At 37.8% G+C, this 20296-nt stretch overlaps 1 protein-coding gene across 5 annotated transcripts in view; it reads right to left on the reverse strand.

Annotated features, from left to right (window-relative positions):
* Positions 1 to 20296, reverse strand: part of FRMD1 (FERM domain containing 1) — a 96654-nt gene that overhangs the window by 24604 nt on the left and 51754 nt on the right. For all 5 annotated transcript variants that reach the window (XM_056819056.1, XM_056819058.1, XM_056819060.1 and 2 more), the window contains exons 3-4: positions 18257 to 18347; positions 131 to 210 (exon numbers count right to left, since the gene is read on the reverse strand). In XM_056819056.1, coding sequence (XP_056675034.1) covers positions 131 to 210; positions 18257 to 18347 — 171 coding nt within the window. The remainder of the gene's footprint in view (positions 1 to 130; positions 211 to 18256; positions 18348 to 20296) is intronic.

The following is a 20296-nucleotide window of genomic DNA, read 5'->3' on the forward strand; positions in this document are numbered from 1 at the left end:
GAATTGTCCTATATCACTGTATTGCTGTTAGTAGCAAAGTCTACTACATACAATCGTCCCACAATGTTTCAATTACTGTGTATAATATTCTCCTGGTTCTACTTACTTCACTCCATATCACTGAACTTACTTTATATATCTCTTTCTTCCAATCCTTCAGAAAGTATTTGCTGAGCTTTTGCTCTAGGTCCATAAATATATATTCATTGTCTGCAAAGTTAACAAAAACAGTTGTTAATGCTGTTGAAATCATCTGGTATAATGTGGCAGGTTGGGAATTTTAATTGTAGAATTGAATAAGAACATGATCATTATAGAATTGGTTAAGGAGGTTCAATGATCCATTCTGAAAAAAATCAAAAAGGGAAAGTATTCTCCAGACTATGAGATGTAGCTAGATAAATAGCTTATTAGGTATCTCCTCATACTGAAGCATACATACACAAATCTTGAACAGACATTGTAGATAAACAATGAACTAGGTTCAGAAACACATCATCAGGATGGATGACACTTGGGAAAACTGGACAATGGCTTCAATAATCTTAAGTTGTTCAATACCCCATATTTTTTTACACCAACAATCTCTTGATGATTTAAGGCTTACCAATTTTGAGAAAGCCACATCTTTGATGAAAGCAATTAAAATGACTAAATGGTAAGGCATCTACTGGGCATAAGTAGATTTAGATTTGATTTTCTGAAGCGATAAGATAATTTTGATGGGCAATGGAGGTGAACCGGTCATATAATAAGAATGAGATACAATAGCTGGAAGGTCTGAGTAGAATGAAGGGCTGGAAGGAATATTCCAAATAAGTAAAGGTCAGAGATCCAAAAAGTCAGCCACAGGTTGTAACCATAAGCACTACCAAAATGTCTATTATGTGGGGAAAATAAGGCTAATATTATTTCCAGTTTTTAAGGGTCAGTTAAAACAGTGGTCATACAATAGAAGAAAGATGATTTGAATCCTACTCTTAACCACTATGTAGACCACAGGCAAATCACCTGACTTCTCTGGGACTCAGCTTCTCATCTGTTACAGAAGTTGGACTGGATCACCTCAAAATTCACATCTAGTTCTACAGTTCTGATTCTTCATTTATAACTATATGATCCATTAAAAAAATCTAACTTAAATAATAAAAATACAAAAGCCCTCTTATAATAACAACTTTTTTCTAAAGTTAATTTATATGGTACTTTATTTTTGCAATCAGAAATTATTATTATATAATACTTAATCATACTCAAATACATATTCAACAAAAACTTGTTAATAGTCAGCTAAGTTACCTATCACCATAGCATTGTTTCAGTTTTCACATTAAAACAATCGTTGTATCCTTTGTTGACACAATGTTCACAATAAGGTGAATAAATACACACACACACACACACACACAAAGAACTTATTTCTTTCCTTAGAGCAAGTGAGAATGCTTTAATTTTACAAAGGTGCATCTGTCCCAATTATCTCTATTTTACAGATGAAGAAATAGAGGATAACTATGGTCATACAATTAACTACTCAGTGCAGGAATGGAGATGTGAAAGGCCTGGTGTCAGATCAAAGAGTCTAATATTTGAACAGAATAATTAGAAAATGTACTTTGAGGCAAAGGTGTCAACCAAATGTGATGGTAGAACTACTTTTTGGAAGCCAATGTCTCAAGTTTGATCCTCTGGGCTGGTTAACTTAGTTCTAATTCAAGGCCATAGACTCTATAGTCAATAATCATGCAAATGTTGGTACCAATATGGTTGGTAATAGATACACAGAAACATGATCATCTTCTGAAGCAAAAGCTCCTAGGAGCTCCCCAATGCTTCTAGGGTAAAATGCAAATGATTTGGGGAAACATTTAAAAGACCTTGGTGATTTGGTTGCAGCTGACCTTTCTAAGCTGATTAATCAAAATCCTTTCCAAATTCCAGCTAAGTTGACTTATTTGTTATTTCTTAAATATGATATTCCATTCCAAGGGAATGTCCTCAAGCTTCAAATGCTTCTTAGGAATCTACCTTCCTTCAAGACTTAAATCAAGGTCAAGATGGCAGCTTAGCAAGCAGCAAAAGTTCACACCTAGTGGAAGACCCTTCCTTACCGATACAGACTGAATGCTCCTCGGGCACCGAAATTCAATCTGAACAACAGGACAGAAGCGGGGAACCCTCCTTCTGGACTCAAATCAAAAGGTACGCCCCCCAAAGGCTGGAATCCAAGAATACTCAGGGCTAAGGGGAAGGCAGAACGAAGGTCCCCTCCCCCACAACCCAGAAGGCTGAGGCCCCAGCAGCAGCGGGAACCTCTGAGCGGGCAAAGGTGCTGGTTTGCAGGGTCTACCTTGTGAGCAGTGGGGCGCCGGGCTTGGAGCATCCAGCTTGGACAGCTGGGAGGAAGCCAGGGAGAAACGGGCGTGGCTGGGTCCCTCCATAGGGCTCCAGTCTCACCCTTGCCTCGGGCACATCCAGACCAATCCAGTTGAACTAATCCCATCAGAACTCCTCAGAGTTTAGGCAGGCAGGCAAAGGCACTTGCTGACAGTGGAGAAGCAGCTGGAGAGAACTGGAGAGAGCCTGGGTGGCCCAGCCTTCCAGGAGTCTTCAGAGCCTCAGTGCTTCATACCACATACAGCCCAACCCAATTGAACTCAATCCAATCAAAAGCCTCCAGAGGACAAGGAAGCTAACATTCCTCCCCTAGAGACTGTACCAAGAGATCTGACGAAGCTCCAAGAGGGGAGACTGACAGCCCCAAAACCAAAACAAAATGAGAGGAGCAAGAGCACAGCCAAATACGGGGAGCAAAGAAGGGATAAACTTGAGCAAACAACAGAAAAAGAAGAAAGAAATTACAATAGACAGCTTCTGCACAGGTAATGAGCAAAGAGCGAATGAAACAGAGGGGGAGGACCCAGCAAAGGAAAAATCAGAAATCCCAGCGAATTGGATACAGGCTTTGGAAGAACTTAAAATGCAATTCAAAACACAATTAAGAGAGGCTGAAGACAATTGGGAAAAGAACTTAAAAACTAAGATAAGTCATCTGGAAACAGAAAATAGTGTCTTGAAAGCCAAAATCAACAAGCTGGAAAATGAGGCAAAGGAGATGAAAGATGAGGCAAAGCAGATGAAAGATGACCTCCAAAGAAAATCCAACCAAAAAACTAAGGATGAAATCCAGTCTTTAAGAACCAGAATACAACAACTTGAATCAAGCGACCTCACAAGGCAGCAAGACACTATAAAACAAAACCAAAAGAATGAAAAAATTGAGGAAAATATGAAGCATCTCGTTCACAAAACAGAGGATTTAGAAAATCGTTCACGGACAGAAAATTTAAGAATTATTGGCCTACCAGAAGACCATGACAAAACAGGAAATTATTAAAGAAAACTGCCCCGAAATCCTTGAACAAGAGGGAAAAGTGGAGATTGATAGAATCCACAGATCACCTCCTGTACTTAATCCCCAACTGACAACACCCAGGAATGTTATAGCCAAATTCAAGAACTATCAGACCAAAGAAAAGATATTACAAGCTGCCAAGAAGAAGTCATTCAGATACCAAGGAACCACAGTGAGGATAACTCAGGATCTGGCTGCATCCACACTGAAAAAAAGAAAGGCATGGAGTACGATATTCTAGAAAGCAAGGGAACTAGGTCTACAACCAAGAATCAACTACCCAGCAAAACTGACTATATTCTTACAGGGGAAAGTATGGTCATTCAACAAAATAGAAGAATTTCAAGAATTCGTAAAGAAAAGACCAGACCTGAACAGAAAATTTGATGTCCAAGCACAGAACTCAAGAGAATCATCAAAAGGTAATTTAAAAAGATGGGAAAAAAGAAAAACAAAAAAAATTTTTTAAGAGACTCAATAAGTTAAAATGATATGTATCCCTATAAGAAAAGAGGTCATTGGTAACTCTTAAAAACTGTTGTTATTAGCTGGGAAGCAAAAAGAAGTATACTTAGAAGGAACAGCAACAAACTGTATAGGATGAAAGGACAAGACATAAATAGGTATATAGATATATGCATGCAAAAATACATACGCATGAGTATGCATATATATATATATATATATATATATATATATATAGAGCTTAAAAATAGGTTAATATTAAAAGAAATGGGAAAAGAAACAAATGGGGGTAAATTTATATGTCATAAAGAAGCTCATGGTGGGAAGGGGGAGAACATCAATACACTGGAAGGGTAAAGAGGTCAGAGACAGGAAATACTCAACTTTTACGTGCTTTGAAAGTGACTCAAAGAGGGAAAAACAATCCAATCCATTGGGGGCAGAGAATAGATTTGCACCCTATAGGGGAGTAGAAGGGTAACAGTCTGGTGGGGAGGGAAGCAGTACAAGAGAGGGAGGGAGCAGGGGGTTAATTTTAGAAAGACTACAGGGAAAATAAGGGGGGGGATAAATAGGGAGCGGGATAGAAAGGGAAGTAAAATAAGGGTGGGAACAAGGGGGACTGTTTAAAAGCAAACATTGGTGTAGAAGGAAATAGTGAAAGAAGAAAAGGCAGGTAAAGGAGCAGAAATCAAAATGCTAGGAAATACACAGCTAGTAATAATAACTCTGAACGTGAATGGAATGAACTCACCCATAAAACGCAAGCGAATAGCAGAGTGGATTAGAGTCCAAAACCCTACCATATGCTGTCTACAAGAAACACATATGAGAAAGATAGATACACATAGGGTGAAAGTAAGAGGGTGGAGCCAAATCTATTGGGCATCAACTGACAAAAAGAAGGCAGGAGCCGCAATCATGATATCTGACAAAGCCAAAGTAAAAATAAATCTAGTTAAAAGAGACAGGGAAGGTAATTACATCCTGATAAAAGGCAGTATAGACAGTGAGGAAATATCTGTACTCAACATGTATGCACCAAATGGCATAGCATCCAAATTTCTAAAGGAGAAACTAGAGGAACTTAAGGATGAAATAGATAGAAAAACTATTCTAGTGGGAGATCGGAACTTTCCTCTAACCAAACTAGATAAATCAAACCAAAAAATAAATAAGAAAGAGGTAAGAGAAGTGAATGAAATCTTAGAAAAATTAGTGTTAGTAGACATGTGGAGAAAAATAAATAGGGACAAAAAGGAATATACCTTCTTTTCTGCAGCACATTGTACATTTACAAAAATTGACCATGTATTAGGGCATAAAAACATTGCAAACAAGTGCAAAAGAGCAGAAATAATAAATGTAACTTTCTCAGATCATAATGCAATGAAAATAATAATTAGTAAAGGAACATGGAGAGGTAAATCTAAAATTAATTGGAAATTAAACAATACGATTCTCCAAAACCAGTTAGTTAAAGAACAAATCATAGAAACAATTAATAATTTCATTGAAGAAAATGACAATGATGAGACATCCTTTCAAAACCTATGGGATGCAGCCAAAGCAGTACTCAGGGGGAAATTTATATCCTTGAGTTCATATATTAACAAATTAAGAAGGGCAGAGGTCAATGAATTGGGCGTGCAAATTAAAAAATTAGAAAGCAAACAAATTAAAAATCCTCAGATGATGACTAAATTAGAGATCCTAAAACTCAAAGGAGAAATTAATAAAATTGAAAGTCAAAGAACTATTGATTCAATAAATAAGACTAGAAGCTGGTACTTTGAAAAAACAAAATAGACAAAGTACTAGTCAGTCTAATTAAAAAAGGAAAGAAATAAACCAAATTGACAGTATCCAAGATGAAAAAGGAGACCTCACCTCTAATGAAGAGGAAATTAAGGCATTCATTAAAAACTACTATGCCCAATTATATGGCAACAAATATGGCAATCTAGGTGATATGGATGAATACTTACAAAAATATAAATTGCCTAGACTAAAAGAGGAAGAAATAAATTACCTTAACAACCCCATTTCTGAAAAAGAAATTGAACAAGCCATCAAAGAACTCCCTAAAAAAAATCCCCAGGTCCAGATGGATTCACAAATGAATTCTATCAAACATTCAAAGAACAACTAATCCCAATATTAAACAAACTATTTGACAGAATAGGCCAAGAAGGAGTTCTACCAAATTCATTCTACGACACAAACATGGTACTGATCCCAAAGCCAGGCAGGTCAAAAACAGAGAAAGAAAACTATAGACCAATCTCCCTAATGAATATAGACTCAATCCTAAATAGGATACTAGCAAAAAGACTCCATCAAGTCATCACAGGGGTCATCCACTATGACCAGGCAGGATTCATACCAGGAATGCAAGGATGGTTCAATATTAGAAAAACCACCCACAGAATTGACCATATTAACAAGCAAACTGACAAAAATCACATGATTTTTCACACAATCAATAGATGCAGAAAAAGCCTTTGATAAACTACAACCCCCATTCCTATTGAAAACACTAGAAAGTATAGGAATAGAAGGGCCTTTCCTAAAAATAATAAACAGTATATATCTAAAACCATCAGCAAACATCATCTGCAATGGGCCTTTCCAATAAGATCAGGAGTAAAACAAGGATGCCCATTATCACCTCTATTATTTAACACTGTACTCGAAACACTAGCAGTAGCAATTAGAGAAGAAAAAGAAATTGAAGGTATTAAAATTGGCAACGAGGAGACCAAGCTTTTGCAAGACTCTTTGCAGATGATATGATGGTTTACTTAAGGAATCCTAGAGAATCAACCAAAAAGTTACTCGAAATAATCAACAACTTTAGCAAAGTTGCAGGATATAAAATAAACCCGCATAAGTCATCAGCATTTCTATATATCTCTAACCCATTTCAGCAGCAAGAATTAAGAGAGTGAAATACCATTCAAAATCACCCTAGACAATATAAAATACTGAGGAATCTATCTGCTGAGACAAACACAGGAACTATATGAACACAACTACAAAACACTTTCCACACAGCTAAAACTAGATCTAAACAATTGGAAAAACATTGATTGCTCATGGGTGGGACAAGCTAACATAATAAAAATGACCATCCTACCCAAATTAATTTACTTATTTAGTGCCATACCCATTGAACTACCAAAAAACTTCTTTACTGAATTAGAAAAAAACATAACTAAGTTCATTTGGAAGAACAAAAGATCAAGAATATCCAGGGAAATCATGAAAAGAAAAATGCAAAGGAAGGAGGACTTGCAGTCCCAGATCTCAAACTATACTATAAAGCAGTGGTTAATCAAAACAATTTGGTACTGGCTAAGAGACAGAAAGGAGGATCGGTGGAATAGACTTGGCGTAAATGATCTCAGCAAGACAGTTTATGACAAACCCAAAGACCCCAGCTTTTGGAACAAAAATCCATTATTTGATAATAACTGCTGGGAAAATTGGAAGACAGTGTGGGAGAGATTAGGTTTGGATCAACACCTCACACTCTACACCAAGATAAATTCAGAATGGGTGAATGACTTGAACATAAAGAAGGAAACTATAAGTATATTAGGTGAACACAGAATAGTATACCTGTTAGACCTTTGGGAAGGGAAAGGTTTTAAAACCAAGCAAGACTTAGAAAGAGTCACAAAATGTAAAATAAATAATTTTGACTACATCAAATTAAAAAGTTTTTGTACAAACAAAACCAATGTAACTAAAAGCAGAAGGGTAGCAACAAATTGGGAAACAATCTTCATAAAAACCTCTGACAAAGGTTTAATTACTCAAATTTACAAAGAGCTAAATCAATTGTACAAAAAATCAATCCATTCTCCAATTGATAAATGGGCAAGAGACATGAACAGGCAGTTCGCAGCCAAAGAAATCAAAACTATTAATAAGCACATGAAAAAGTGTTCTACATCTCTTATAATCAGAGAGATGCAAATCAAAGCAACTCTGAGGTATCACCTCACACCTAGCAGATTGGCTAACATAACAGCTATGGAAAGTAATGAATGCTGGAGGGGATGTGGCAAAGTAGGGACACTAATTCATTGCTGGTGGAGTTGTGAATTAATCCAACCTTCTGGAGGGCAATTAGGAACTATGCCCAAAGGGCGATAAAAGACTGTCTGCCCTTTGATCCAGCCATAGCACTACTGGGCTTGTACCCCAAAGAGATAATAAGGAAAAAGACTTGTACAAGAATATTCATAGCTGCACTCTTTGTGGTGGCCTAAAATTGGAAAACGAGGGGATGCCCTTCAATTGGGGAATGGCTGAACAAATTGTGGTATATGTTGGTGATGGAATACTATTGTGCTAAAAGGAATAATAAAGTGGAGGAATTCCATGGAGACTGGAACAACCTCCAGGAAGTGATGCAGAGCGAAAGGAGCAGAACTAGGAAAACATTGTACACAGAGACTGATACATTGTGCTACAATCGAAGGTAATGGACTTCTCCATTAGTGGCAATGCAGTGTCCCTGAACAATCTGCAGGGATCTAAAAAACACTATCCACAAGCAGAAGATAAACTGTGGGAGTAAAAATACCGATGAAAAGTAACTGCTTGACTACAGGGGTGGAGGGGATATGACTGAGGAGAGACTCTAAATGAACACTTTAATGCAAATACCAACAACATGGAAATGGGTTTGAATCAAGAACACATGTGATACCCAGTGGAATTGCGCCTCGGCTATGGGAGAGGTGGTGGGAGGGGGGAGGGAAGAAAAGAAAATGATCTTGGTTTCCAATGAATAATGTTTGGAAATGACCAAATAAAAATTAAAAAAAAAAAAGACTTAAATCAAGTATTATCTCCTACATAAGTTCTTTCCTGACTTACCCCCATCCCATTTTTAGGTCTCACTCCATTCCCTATTTGTATGTATTTTCTTTTTACTTATTTTATTTCCCTTAAGCAGAGTAAAAGCTCCCTGCAGACAAGAACTGTTTTCTCTTTATATCCCTAGTACCTAGCACAGCATCTCACGTCTAACAGGTATTATTAATGCTCTCTAAAGTGGTACTAGACTCTAATAATGTATATTCCTCTATAAGTAGCAAACCGTTTAGTGAGAGGTAACTCAGTATGCCCATTATTCCTGCCTCTTTCTTTCTACAAAAGCAGGCACATGTGGAATATGATTTCTTCTTTTTTTACCTATTCCCATATTGTTTTCTCTATAACCTCCACTCCTCTTCTATGCTCTTCCCTCCTTTCTGCTTGCTGGATGCTAATGGTTAAAAGATAGAAAATTCATAAAATTACTGATGAAAAGAAATCCTCCTAGGAGTCAGCCCAAGGCATCAAATCTATATAACCATGAACAGGTCATTCTCTGGACCTCAGTTCTCATCTATAATGGTCTTGAAGCTCACTTACGGCATAAAAGTCTATGATTTTAAGTCATATGAAAGGAAAGAAACTTCTAATTCAATCATTCACAAGTGTTTTGAAGCTTGCTTTCCAACTTCTTCAGAAAGAATGCCTGAGAACAGTTTTATGCCTCAAAAGTAATCAAGCTGTGTTTTCCTATCCACTCCTTCCTTCTTGTGAAAGAGGGCACATATATCATTAAGGCTTGGAAAAAAAGACCTGAAAAGAAGGGCAGTAGCAAGCATTCTATGAAGGTTCTGGTTCTAAAGGCAACCTTGAAGGAGTAAAAATTCAAATTCAACTCATCTCTCATTTTTTTTTTCATCCTTCTCTTTAGTGGAGAGTTGGGAAAACAAAACAAAAGAAAACTCACTGAGTCATGTGAAGAACTCAAGTAGGGGCTTTGGGAAGCCTTTCTCCAGTTTAAAGGTCTCTGGGGTAATCAGGCAAGACCACCTTCACTTAGTTGTCCAGAGAATACCCCAATGCTCCTTTCACATACATGCCACTGGGAACACAAGCTCTGGCCTTCCCACTTTCATTTCAGCTGCTGGGCAAAGAGCCCTCCTGCATCAATCTATCTCCCTCCCCTTCTGAAACACATGCTCCAGCCTCTCAGGGAAGGAATGCAACCCCACATTCCAGCTTTAATGAAATTAATATTATTGGAATGCCAGCATGCTGTGAAATCCCTCAAGCCTATAAAAGTAAAGACTCCCAGTTCACCCCTCAAGCCCCAGGTATTTTTTTGCTGGGAAGCTCAAGAGATTTCAGGTAGTTCCCTCACCTCAGGTGAATTCTGGGCTTATTTTAATAAAGGTGATAAGGCACAAAGACAAGTGGGTTTATTATTATTATTCCCAGATTAGAAAGGATGTCTTGCTTCACATGTATAATGTGAGTTGTCAAAGTAATCTAATAAACCAAGTCAACTAAGTATATATATTTCTCCAGAGTTCAAGAAGTAGAGTCAATGAATTCCAGGATGCCCATTTTCTAGCTTATATTCCTGTCCAACCCCACTGACCACCAGGCATCATGGTCTTGCATTGCCTACATCCATCATTGATTATAGCTACTGGATCACTACGGTCCAACACCTGATATGCTAAGGTATAGAGGCTAGGGGACATGTAACACTGACCATAAGTGACCATTATTACCTACTTTCTATCTGCATGCTGATAGCTATGTGATCTCTCTAGAGATACAAGGAACTGGAAAGGATGAAGAGTGGACAATAATGAGAGAGAGAGAGAGAGATAAAGAACAGATGGCAGCTTAATATCATAAAAAGACTGCTAGATTTGGAACCGAAAGGCCTTCATTTAACTTTGGTCTCTGCTTGTTTCCTTACAACCATTCCATAAAGGGATGAATGGTAGGGAAAACAGATCTTTTATATTCAAGGACTCTTAACTTTCTGGGGGTCATGGACAGCTCTCACAGTCTGGTGGTAAGGTCCCTGGATTCCTTCTCATGTTTTCAAATGCATAAAATGAAATACATAACACCGCATGGGAAATCAATGGTATTTAATAGTAATCAAAATAATTTTTAAAAGTTCTGACTCCAAATTAAAACCCTCTGATATAGTTGAGGAGCAGCATGGATAAAGCCATGTACTTAGAAGTAGGATATAACAGGAAGTTGGCTAGATATGGAGTTAGTTACCACTCATCTAGGTGATCTTAGACAACTCACTTAACAAATCTGTACTTTACTTTCCTTATCTGTAAAATGAGGGGATCAGACTAAATAACCTTAAAATACCTTCCAATTCTGTTTCTATGCCCTGGGTTTGAGTTCTGGTTTTAACACTTATAGAGGGTAAATCATTTTCATGTTTCTGGGACTCAGTTTCCTTTGTGAAGTGTGGATAAGTTTTTCTATCCTTTTCACACAGGACTGTTATAAAGAAGGTAATTTCTAAATATTGCTATCATATTATATATGATTAGCTTTATTCCTCAATCATTTGCTATATCCTTTGCTGGGTTGCAGAAGGCCAGTTTGCAGAGTCACAATTAGAGAATTCTAGAATAGAGATGACCTTAGGGTCCATTTGGTTTAATTTTAATCACTTTATCTTATAGATGAGTCAATTGGGGTTTGGCAGAGTTAAGTATATAATACATAAGAGTATTTATATCCTTTACAGGGATATGATTTCAAGGGTTCTAAGAAGATCTTGCCTCCCACTACCTCTCAGTCTGTTCAACCTCTTGCTGATGACTAAAATAAAAGACAAATGATTCATTCATGGCTCTGGTCAAATCATTTCATCTCTATCTGCCTTAGAGTTTCCTCATCACCTTTCCTCACTTTTTTCTTCTTTTTGGGGGGGATGTTTAAGGGTTTATACCTTTTTTGAAATACAAATATTCCTTCTGGGAAAGGTCTCACTAATGGTGTGTGTAGTTACACATTAATAGGAATAACTGAGAACTTGTTCTTATACCAGGTTTTGATAAAAGAGGGAGGAAAAGAAAGAAATTCATGAAGGACAACAGAAAAGTAGAAATAGAAAAGGAAAGCTGGTGGTAATACCAAAAATGTCTGTCTACTTCACCTTTTCCTAGGTAGGGTTGACTCATCTTAGAAGATCAAGGACCTGAAGCTGAAAAAATATCTTTCTGAAAGCCTCTCAAGTTCACTTTGATTTACTGTATCTACTCCAAATACCTAGTACCATACAAAGGTAGTGTCCTATGGCCTTTGGTAAGGGATAATATTCTTGAAAATTAGTACAAAATTGGAATTTCTTTACTCTTTGGGAAGGCTAGAGAACCCATTCTAATATGAGTTAATTAAAGCACCAAAGTATTATATAATGTGGCATATAACAACAATACTAGTTCAGTCACAAACTAATCCGTGTGATATGGGCTAAGTTGTAACTGTCTAATTTTCCTTATCTATAGAATGAGAATGTGGAACTAGGGAACTTTTTATTTATAAATATTAAATCTAAGATCCACTCTAGCTCAAACATTTTATTTTTCACTCTTTTTAAAAGATTATTTAATCAAATCAATCAAAAAGCATTATGTGTACCAGTATTTCACTATTTAACAATTCACTATATAACAGTTTAATGGCTCCAATTTTCTGTTGTAATGTATGCTACCTACTCCATCCCAGTAAGGATCTTGATGCCTTTTCCTATTGCATTATGGTCAACCAGTTAAAGCTGGTTTTCCCTCCTCTTTATACCTTAGTTTCTGTAGTTATAAGAAAAGAATTAGGAATCAGGATATCCAGCACCTTCTATTGGTTCTCTTGGCCTCTCTTGCCTCTTCCTTTCAAAGAAGAGAAGTAGTCCTAGACAGACTGTAGGCAGATGGCCAGGTTACTTTTCCTAATGAGGAACAACCTGCTTTCTTTCATTGTTCAGTGGAGCTCAGAGGGCTGGGAAGCACCACATGGAATCTCACATGTCCTCAGTGCATGAGGAGGTGGCTTTAAATGACTGGCTGGCACTAATGTGAAAATCCTCCCACCTGGGAACTTCCTTTGCAGAGCAAACACACCTTCTTTAAGAAAATATCAGCAGCTGATAAACTTAACAATCCCCCTTTGTGTGCACTTCTGGCCTAACTCCCACCCCTCCTAATGCTGTCAGGTATGTTTGCCTGTTTTCAGTGCTGTGCAAAATCAACAGCCATCTTTACAAAGACACCACAGTCTGAAGCAATCACTCCTTCTATCCCTCTGACCCATCCCTCCTTCTCAACTAAGGTTATCTTTGTAATGGCTGATCCCCACGCCATTACAGAGAGAAATACTCTCCCCTCCCCTCCCCTCCTTGTCGTCACTGAGTCTTGGGAATCCTTGGCTTCTTCAAGAACTCCAAGCACCAACCATCTCCTGCATGAAACCCTTCCTGCCTTCCCCAGCTGCTCCTTTGCTTTCCCCTTAACAACGATCTGGTATTCATTCAATACATAGCTATATGTGCACATGCTTTCTCCCCTTTCTGCATAGCTAGGTACTGAATCTAAAACTCAAACTGGATCTTGGTAGTGTCTGAGCTTAGTTTTTTAGACACATTGATTGTTTTGAGGTTTTCATTTTTGTAGCCCTTTTAAACTAATTATATCAAGTGCAGAAATTTACTCAACAAATTCCCACTTTCCACTCTTAGAAGGAGGGAATATATTGGTTTTGTCTTTGTGCCAGTGGAGCATACCTTACAACATTACAACAGATCAACACACATTGTTATAGGCTCAAAGCCTAGTAAAATCCAATGAACAGATAATGAAAGATTTAGTTCTTTCCCCTAAAACCAAGTTTCCTCACAAATTTTTCCTGCTTTGAAACTACAAGTCTTCTATCTGCTGGCAAACTGTATTAAGAAAAGTTCTCCACCCCGGTATACAAGGGACTGTGTTAGATACTAAATATACATAAAAACAAACTTGAAGTGCCCCTGGAGGTGGAGTGTGTATGGGAATACAATATGTACTAAGTATAGTGCTAGAACAATTGAGCAGGGAAAGATCATTAATTGGAGGATCAGAGTAGACTTCCTAAAGGATGAACCTGTATTCCATGGCCACTTCCAATAAACTGATTCCTTTCCATGGAGCTCAAAGATATCTCTCCTCCACCACTGAGTATTTCAACATCACTCCACGCACTCAGGGATACAATAAAAAAACTTTTCCCCATAAAGAATTAGGATTCATATCTACCAGTAAGGCACTTTAAAGTCAGGTTTTCTTCTAGAGAAATCCTTTTTATTTATTAAAAAGCACTTTCCTTATAACTACTCTGGGAGCTAGATAGTGAGCACTGTTATCCTCATTTTACAAATGATGAAACTGAGATTCAAAGAAGTTCAATGACTTGCCAATAGTTATTCATGTAGGAATTGTTTACTCAGATGTTCTAAGTACAGTGCCATTTTCACAACACTTTTCATACAACCTTTTCAAAGCATGGCTATTATATCTGCACAATAAAACTATAGACATCTTGAGAACATCCTAGCATGACCTTGGGCAAGTTATTTATCCTCTCTGTGCCTCAGTTTCCTCATGTGAAACAAGGAATTAGATAGATAAGACCTCTAAGGTCCCTTCTGACTAAAGATAAGATCCTATGAATAGGGACTACATGTTTTCTTGGTATTCTTCTCAGTAACTCTTTCACTAAGTGCTCAAAAAATTTGATTAATTAATTCCATTGTTCTGCAACACCAATCTCTTGGCAAAATAGCCTTTACTTAAATATGTAGCCAACATTCACTAAGACTCTGGCCAGAATACAAAGGCTTAGGAGATTTTTGTCTCCTCCTGTTTTTACATTTTGTTTAAGGCAAACACTATACATTCTTAGATCATTGAATGTCAAAAGAAAGCAGTGCCACCAGTTTGTGGTCTATAACCTGTCAGAAGATGCAGCTTAGCTTGCCTTTTCCCTTCCCTCTCCTCAAGAATGTATTATCCCCAAAATCCTCACCCCTCTCACACTGGCTTTGTGGTGAATGCCATCACTGAAAAGGTAAAAAACAAACTCCCCAGAGCAAACACCCTTTGGGTGAATCATGTACTTATTGAAAATCAAACTATATAAAGACCCTGGAGAATTCTGTTTATCTAGAGAACGGGTATGACAAGAATGTGGCAACCTTTCTTTCCTCCCAATATGACTCAATTTCCATTAAGGGACATGATCTTGATGAACAAGGGCTAAACTCTTGGGCCATCTACAAAGAAGTATTCACTTACAGCTCATTATGGCAAAGCCCGGTGTCTCTGAAAGAATTTTCAGGCTATTTCTTCATTTTTTTTGAGTCTGAGATTAAGAAAGAAAGACCACCACAAAAATATGCACATGGTTAATCTTTGATGGGAACTGCCCTTCTGTCTCCAGTGATTATCCCATTCTTGTCATTCCCTTTCACCGACCTTTCAGAAACCACATATCATGTACACCTGTGGGGGCCACTACTGCTTTAGCCTCTAACAAATACAAGGTAGTCAAGTCAGGTCATAAATCAATACAGTAAAGGGAATATGGTGGGTAGCACAGAAGATTGATAGACAATGAGATAAGCAAGAAGTAAGTTAATGGAAACAAGGAAAGTTGGGGGGGGGGGAGAATGGAAATATGTGAGGAAGTTTCTGCCCTTAGTATAATTAGTTTATAAAAGATTATGAGACAAAACAAGCCCAGATATATCTCTGATCAGTAAGATTCCAAACTCGACCTAGAACCTAGTATAAGTTTTAGCTTGCATGGTTCAAAACCCAGCTATGCAGAAAAGAACAGTGGAATAAGATTTGCTAAGTGAGTTAGATATGAAGATTTCTGGTTCTGTATCCCCTCCCATCACATCTTAAAATAAATTATACCTTTTTACACTCAGAGAGAAACTAATAAAGTTATAGATGAGAGGACAGAGTTTAACTTCCTAAAGAATCATTCGGCAAAGGAAAGAAGGGAGGGCTTAGATTTTTTTTTTTAAGTTGTGTTAACAAGGCTTGTATTCTTTTGCACAAAAGCAAAACTTTAGAATAGACCACCTTTAAACCGTGCCATTTTAAATACCACTGGACCAAGTAGATGTTTCATTAGATGGCCCACCTAGAAGAGATGACCATTAATGGTACTCTAAAAACTAATTCACTCAAAGATATGGCTGATGATTAATTTTAATCATTTCGTAGAGGAAGAAACCTGAGGTCCAAAGTGGATAAGGCCATATAGCTAGTGTATGACAAAGACATACTTAGACTCCCTGTTTCATGCTCTTACCATTATAGCAAGTTGAGATTTTTTTTAATGCCCTTCTCATACAAGAAAGGAAAACAACAGAAACTGGGAGGTGCAGTACTAAAACCTCACATAATATAGTGCTTCAGTGTTCACAAAGCTCAATCACCCTGTGAGATAGATAAAGCAAAAATTCTTTATATGAGGAAATTTTATTTGAGGAAATTGAGGCTATGAAAGGCTAAAAGATTTGCCCATAAACACGATACATGTCATATTTAAGGAGGGATTTGAACTCTGATCTACTGGTTTTAAGTCCGAGACTGTCTTCACTATGCCACACCATCTCCACCAAGTTATCTTCCTTACATTCAGAGATCTTTAAATGTGGATGCCTTAAAATATTGAGCTCCTTCCCTGGAGGACTTCAAGCAGAGGCTAGATGATCACAAATCCTGTTTAGTAGGTGGATACCTTTTTAGAAAAATTTTAATTAAAAATTTTTAAATAAAAAAATACAATACTGTGTATTGATTCCACGGCAGAAGAGCAATAAGGGCTAGGCAATGGGGATTAAGACCTGCCTAGGGTCACATGACTAGGATACCTTTTAAAAACTGGTTGACTAGTGTAAAAATTAAATTAGTCTCTAGTATTAGAAATATTATATTTTATGAGGTTTATTAAAGATTATTATAAATCAAGGATACAAAATAATAAACCACGTGCCTAAGGCTGATTAGCCCATTCACAACCTACTTACTACATGTTGCAATGTCTGAGTAGAGGAAGAGAGAGGAGGAGGTAGGCATTACAGCCAGTCTAAATACCAACTGTGATATCAACCAGGTGGAGACTCAGGTGAGATTATAGGGAATTCTGGGAAATACCAAGGACTTCTGGGTATTGAAGTCTAGGGTTCAAATCTTCATTTTTACACTAGATGACCACTATTCAGGTGCCTTCAGCTCACAAATTCTGTGATTCTGAGTCTTCCATAAATACACAGATAACTGAATTTACTTTATAAATGATATACAGGTTTTCTTCAAGAGGTAAACTATAGAGCACTTTTACCTCCACTAAGAATGAGTAGCACCTCAGCCACATTTTACTTCTAAGAGATGACACCAGGTTCTCAAAGAGTCTGCTAGGGTTGGACAAGCTGAAGTAAGTCTTACCAAGCAGGACTTATAAGGGTCTATAAACATAGACTGTTTGGGTCAATGGAAGGGCCAGACCAGAATAGCACAGAAGCTTATTCTACAAAGTCTGAATATCAAATGATGTATAATTTTGGTACAGTAACTTTTAATGGGTTGGGACCTGACAAGGTAGAAGAGCCATCCATATCAATGGTCTTTCAAAGTCAAAAATGTTGAGCTCTTACTTTCACCAAGCACTTCTTATGAAGTGTTTACTATGTACTTGTTTCCATAGTGGGAGCTGGGATACAAATGCAAAATAGAGACAGTATCTGCTCTCCTGGAATGCATATTCCATTTGTGGAGGGAGGAATGAGGCACCACATGATAACAAGTTAACACAGGACAGATACAAAATCAATTAAAAGTGATCTGAGGGTGGGGCACCAACAACTGATGAATGATATTTCCAAGAAGTAGGTGAAAATGGAGAGCATCTTGGACAAGACATGCCATGCAAAGGCACAAAAGTATGCATTTGAATGGTGTGCATGGAATAGTAAATAAGTGGGCCCATTTGGATGCAGAATAAAGTGGATCCATTTGGGTGGAGAGTAAAACAAGACCCATTTGGATAGAGAGTAACACATTTGAGATGGGAGTTATCCTAAATCAGATGGGCTAGCATAGTTTCATCACAGCTTTACAGAATGAGAGCTCTGAGAAACTTAGTTCAACAGAGATGGGAAATCCTGCTCTTTGCTTAACTCAGAAAGTCTAAGAATCTGAGTAAGAGGACATACTCGGCGCAAGAAGTAACACCACACTGTATCTGATAGATATAGACCTAGCCATTTAAGAGTGGTACCAGAAGCAACAATTCCAAAACACAACAATTGCATTGCTTCTGTAGTTCAGGGCAAGCCCTGAAATCACCCTCCCTTATTGCTCACAGGCAATAAGCATAGAACAGTTTGAGACAATGGAGGCATGTAAAGGGCATGGTGGGATCACAGCTGTACAAAGTTTAGAGGGGGAGAAAGGGAGCTTAGTCTTTGGGGTATGTGCCAATACTTACTTCGAACAACACTCAGGCCAAAGAAGTGGGGTTCTTTAATGCTCAACAAGTCACACACCTGCTGGAAAAGCTCTCTTCCTGTGGCTTTCACCTACATGAGGAAAGAAAAAGGAGAAAAGTCTCGAATCAGAGCTCTGTGGATCACAGACCTTGCTGCCGTCAAGAAAAAGAAAATGATGATAACGTTCTGATGCCAGTGCAGCCAAATAAACCACCTCATTTGTTTGGCCTTCTACTTTGTCAGGTTGTCCTTCTGTGGACATGATCCCTTTATTGTGAGACAAGGATGATAATAACTTTGATACAACAATGAGCAAATCCTTATTGCTTTAGGTGCATTTTCTCATCTGATTTTATACTATATGTACTATACTATACATACATACATACATACATATGCACACCCACACATACATATATACACACAAACATACTATACTCCTCCTCCTCTTTCATAGATTAGGAAACTGAGGTTCAGACACTAATTGACACAGGTCCACCAAATGAGAATTTGAGGTGGTTTAAACCCAGGTTTTCCTGACCCCAAATCTGTATCGTAGCCATAAGAACCCAATACTTCCCAAAGCATATAGCAGCGATGTAGGTAAGCTTGGCGCATTAATATACATATCTTTCTAATATGTGCAACAAACTTCCTAAAGAATGTGCTCCCCACCAGCTTCTAAAAGAAAACCCGAACGACACCCATGCCTTGGATACATCCTAGGCTCTGCAATAAGTCAAGAAGAATTGATTAAATTCCTATTATGTGCTAGTCTTTGGGTTAAAGGCTGGGCTACATATACAAACAGAAATAAATATAGTCCCTGCCCTCAAGGAGTTAACATTTCAATAGGGAAAAGAGAATATATGAAAGGGAGTCAAAAGTGGAGTAGGAAGGTAGGGGGCATGGTAGAGAGAGAGTCCAGGGAATTGAATGAGGAGTACTTTCTGGAGAGGAATGAAGACATGTTTGGCCAAGGTTTCCTTAAAAGGAGGGTTTGGGGGAAACCAGTCTATCAGAGGGAAAGGAAATAAAGGCAAACGATACTCCCAAGGTGAGAAGTAGTCCACAGGGATAAACTGTACCTCTAGGACAAAGAGGTTTCTATGGCATGGAAGAGAAAGTCCTGAGGAGATGATACAGGAGTGCAGCTTGGAGAAGAAGGAAGTCTGCTGAAGGATAAAATATGCCATACTTTTTCCACTTTATTTTTCTTGCTTTTGGGGGTAACATGGCTAATATGGAAATATGTTTTGTATGACTTTACACTTATAACTGATTTCAAATTGCTTGCCTTCTCAATGGGGGTGGGGTGGGGACTAGAAGGAGGGAACGCAAAACTTTTATTTTAAAACTCAAAGCTTTTAAAAATGAAAGAAATATGCACCATAAACAAATATAAGGAAGGATGAAATATGCCACGAACGATTTCTTTACATGAATCAAAGCTGACAAGTCCTGAGGGATTGTAAGAATGTGTTGCTGCTGCCCTGACAATTAGGTTTGAAGCTTCCTCTCCAAAACAATATAGCCAATAACTATTCCAGCAGCTTCACATAGAGCAAGAGATGGGAGAGATGGCAGATTACTGAAATCCATGTCAGATACAAAAATGAGCAGTTCAGAAAATGGGATGTAAGAGCTATGGGATAAAAATTAGTTAGAGGTCTCTGAAAACTACTTCTGACATTTAATGATCCCACTAAAATATGCTTATGACACTACTCTAGATCCCCAAACCAGGACTACCCTATTTGACTGCAAAATTGTGGTTCTCCTTCTCCATTAAGAAACACTTGGGTCAAAAAACCATGTTACTTATTGTTTCTCTCTCATACTCTAAATCTGTTCTTTAAAATTCATTGGGACTTTTAAAATTCCTTTTTTCCTACCAGATATTGTCAATTGTCAGTCACTCTGCATTTTTGAATGGGTGCCAGTCCTCGATAGAACACTATACTAATTCTCTATGTGGGAAACCAATCTTTATAGTCTTTCACTCCAGATCAGTCTCTACTGGGGTCATTCATGAAAAC

This window comes from Monodelphis domestica, chromosome 2 (assembly GCF_027887165.1).
Source record: "Monodelphis domestica isolate mMonDom1 chromosome 2, mMonDom1.pri, whole genome shotgun sequence".
Lineage (NCBI taxonomy): Eukaryota > Metazoa > Chordata > Mammalia > Didelphimorphia > Didelphidae > Monodelphis > Monodelphis domestica.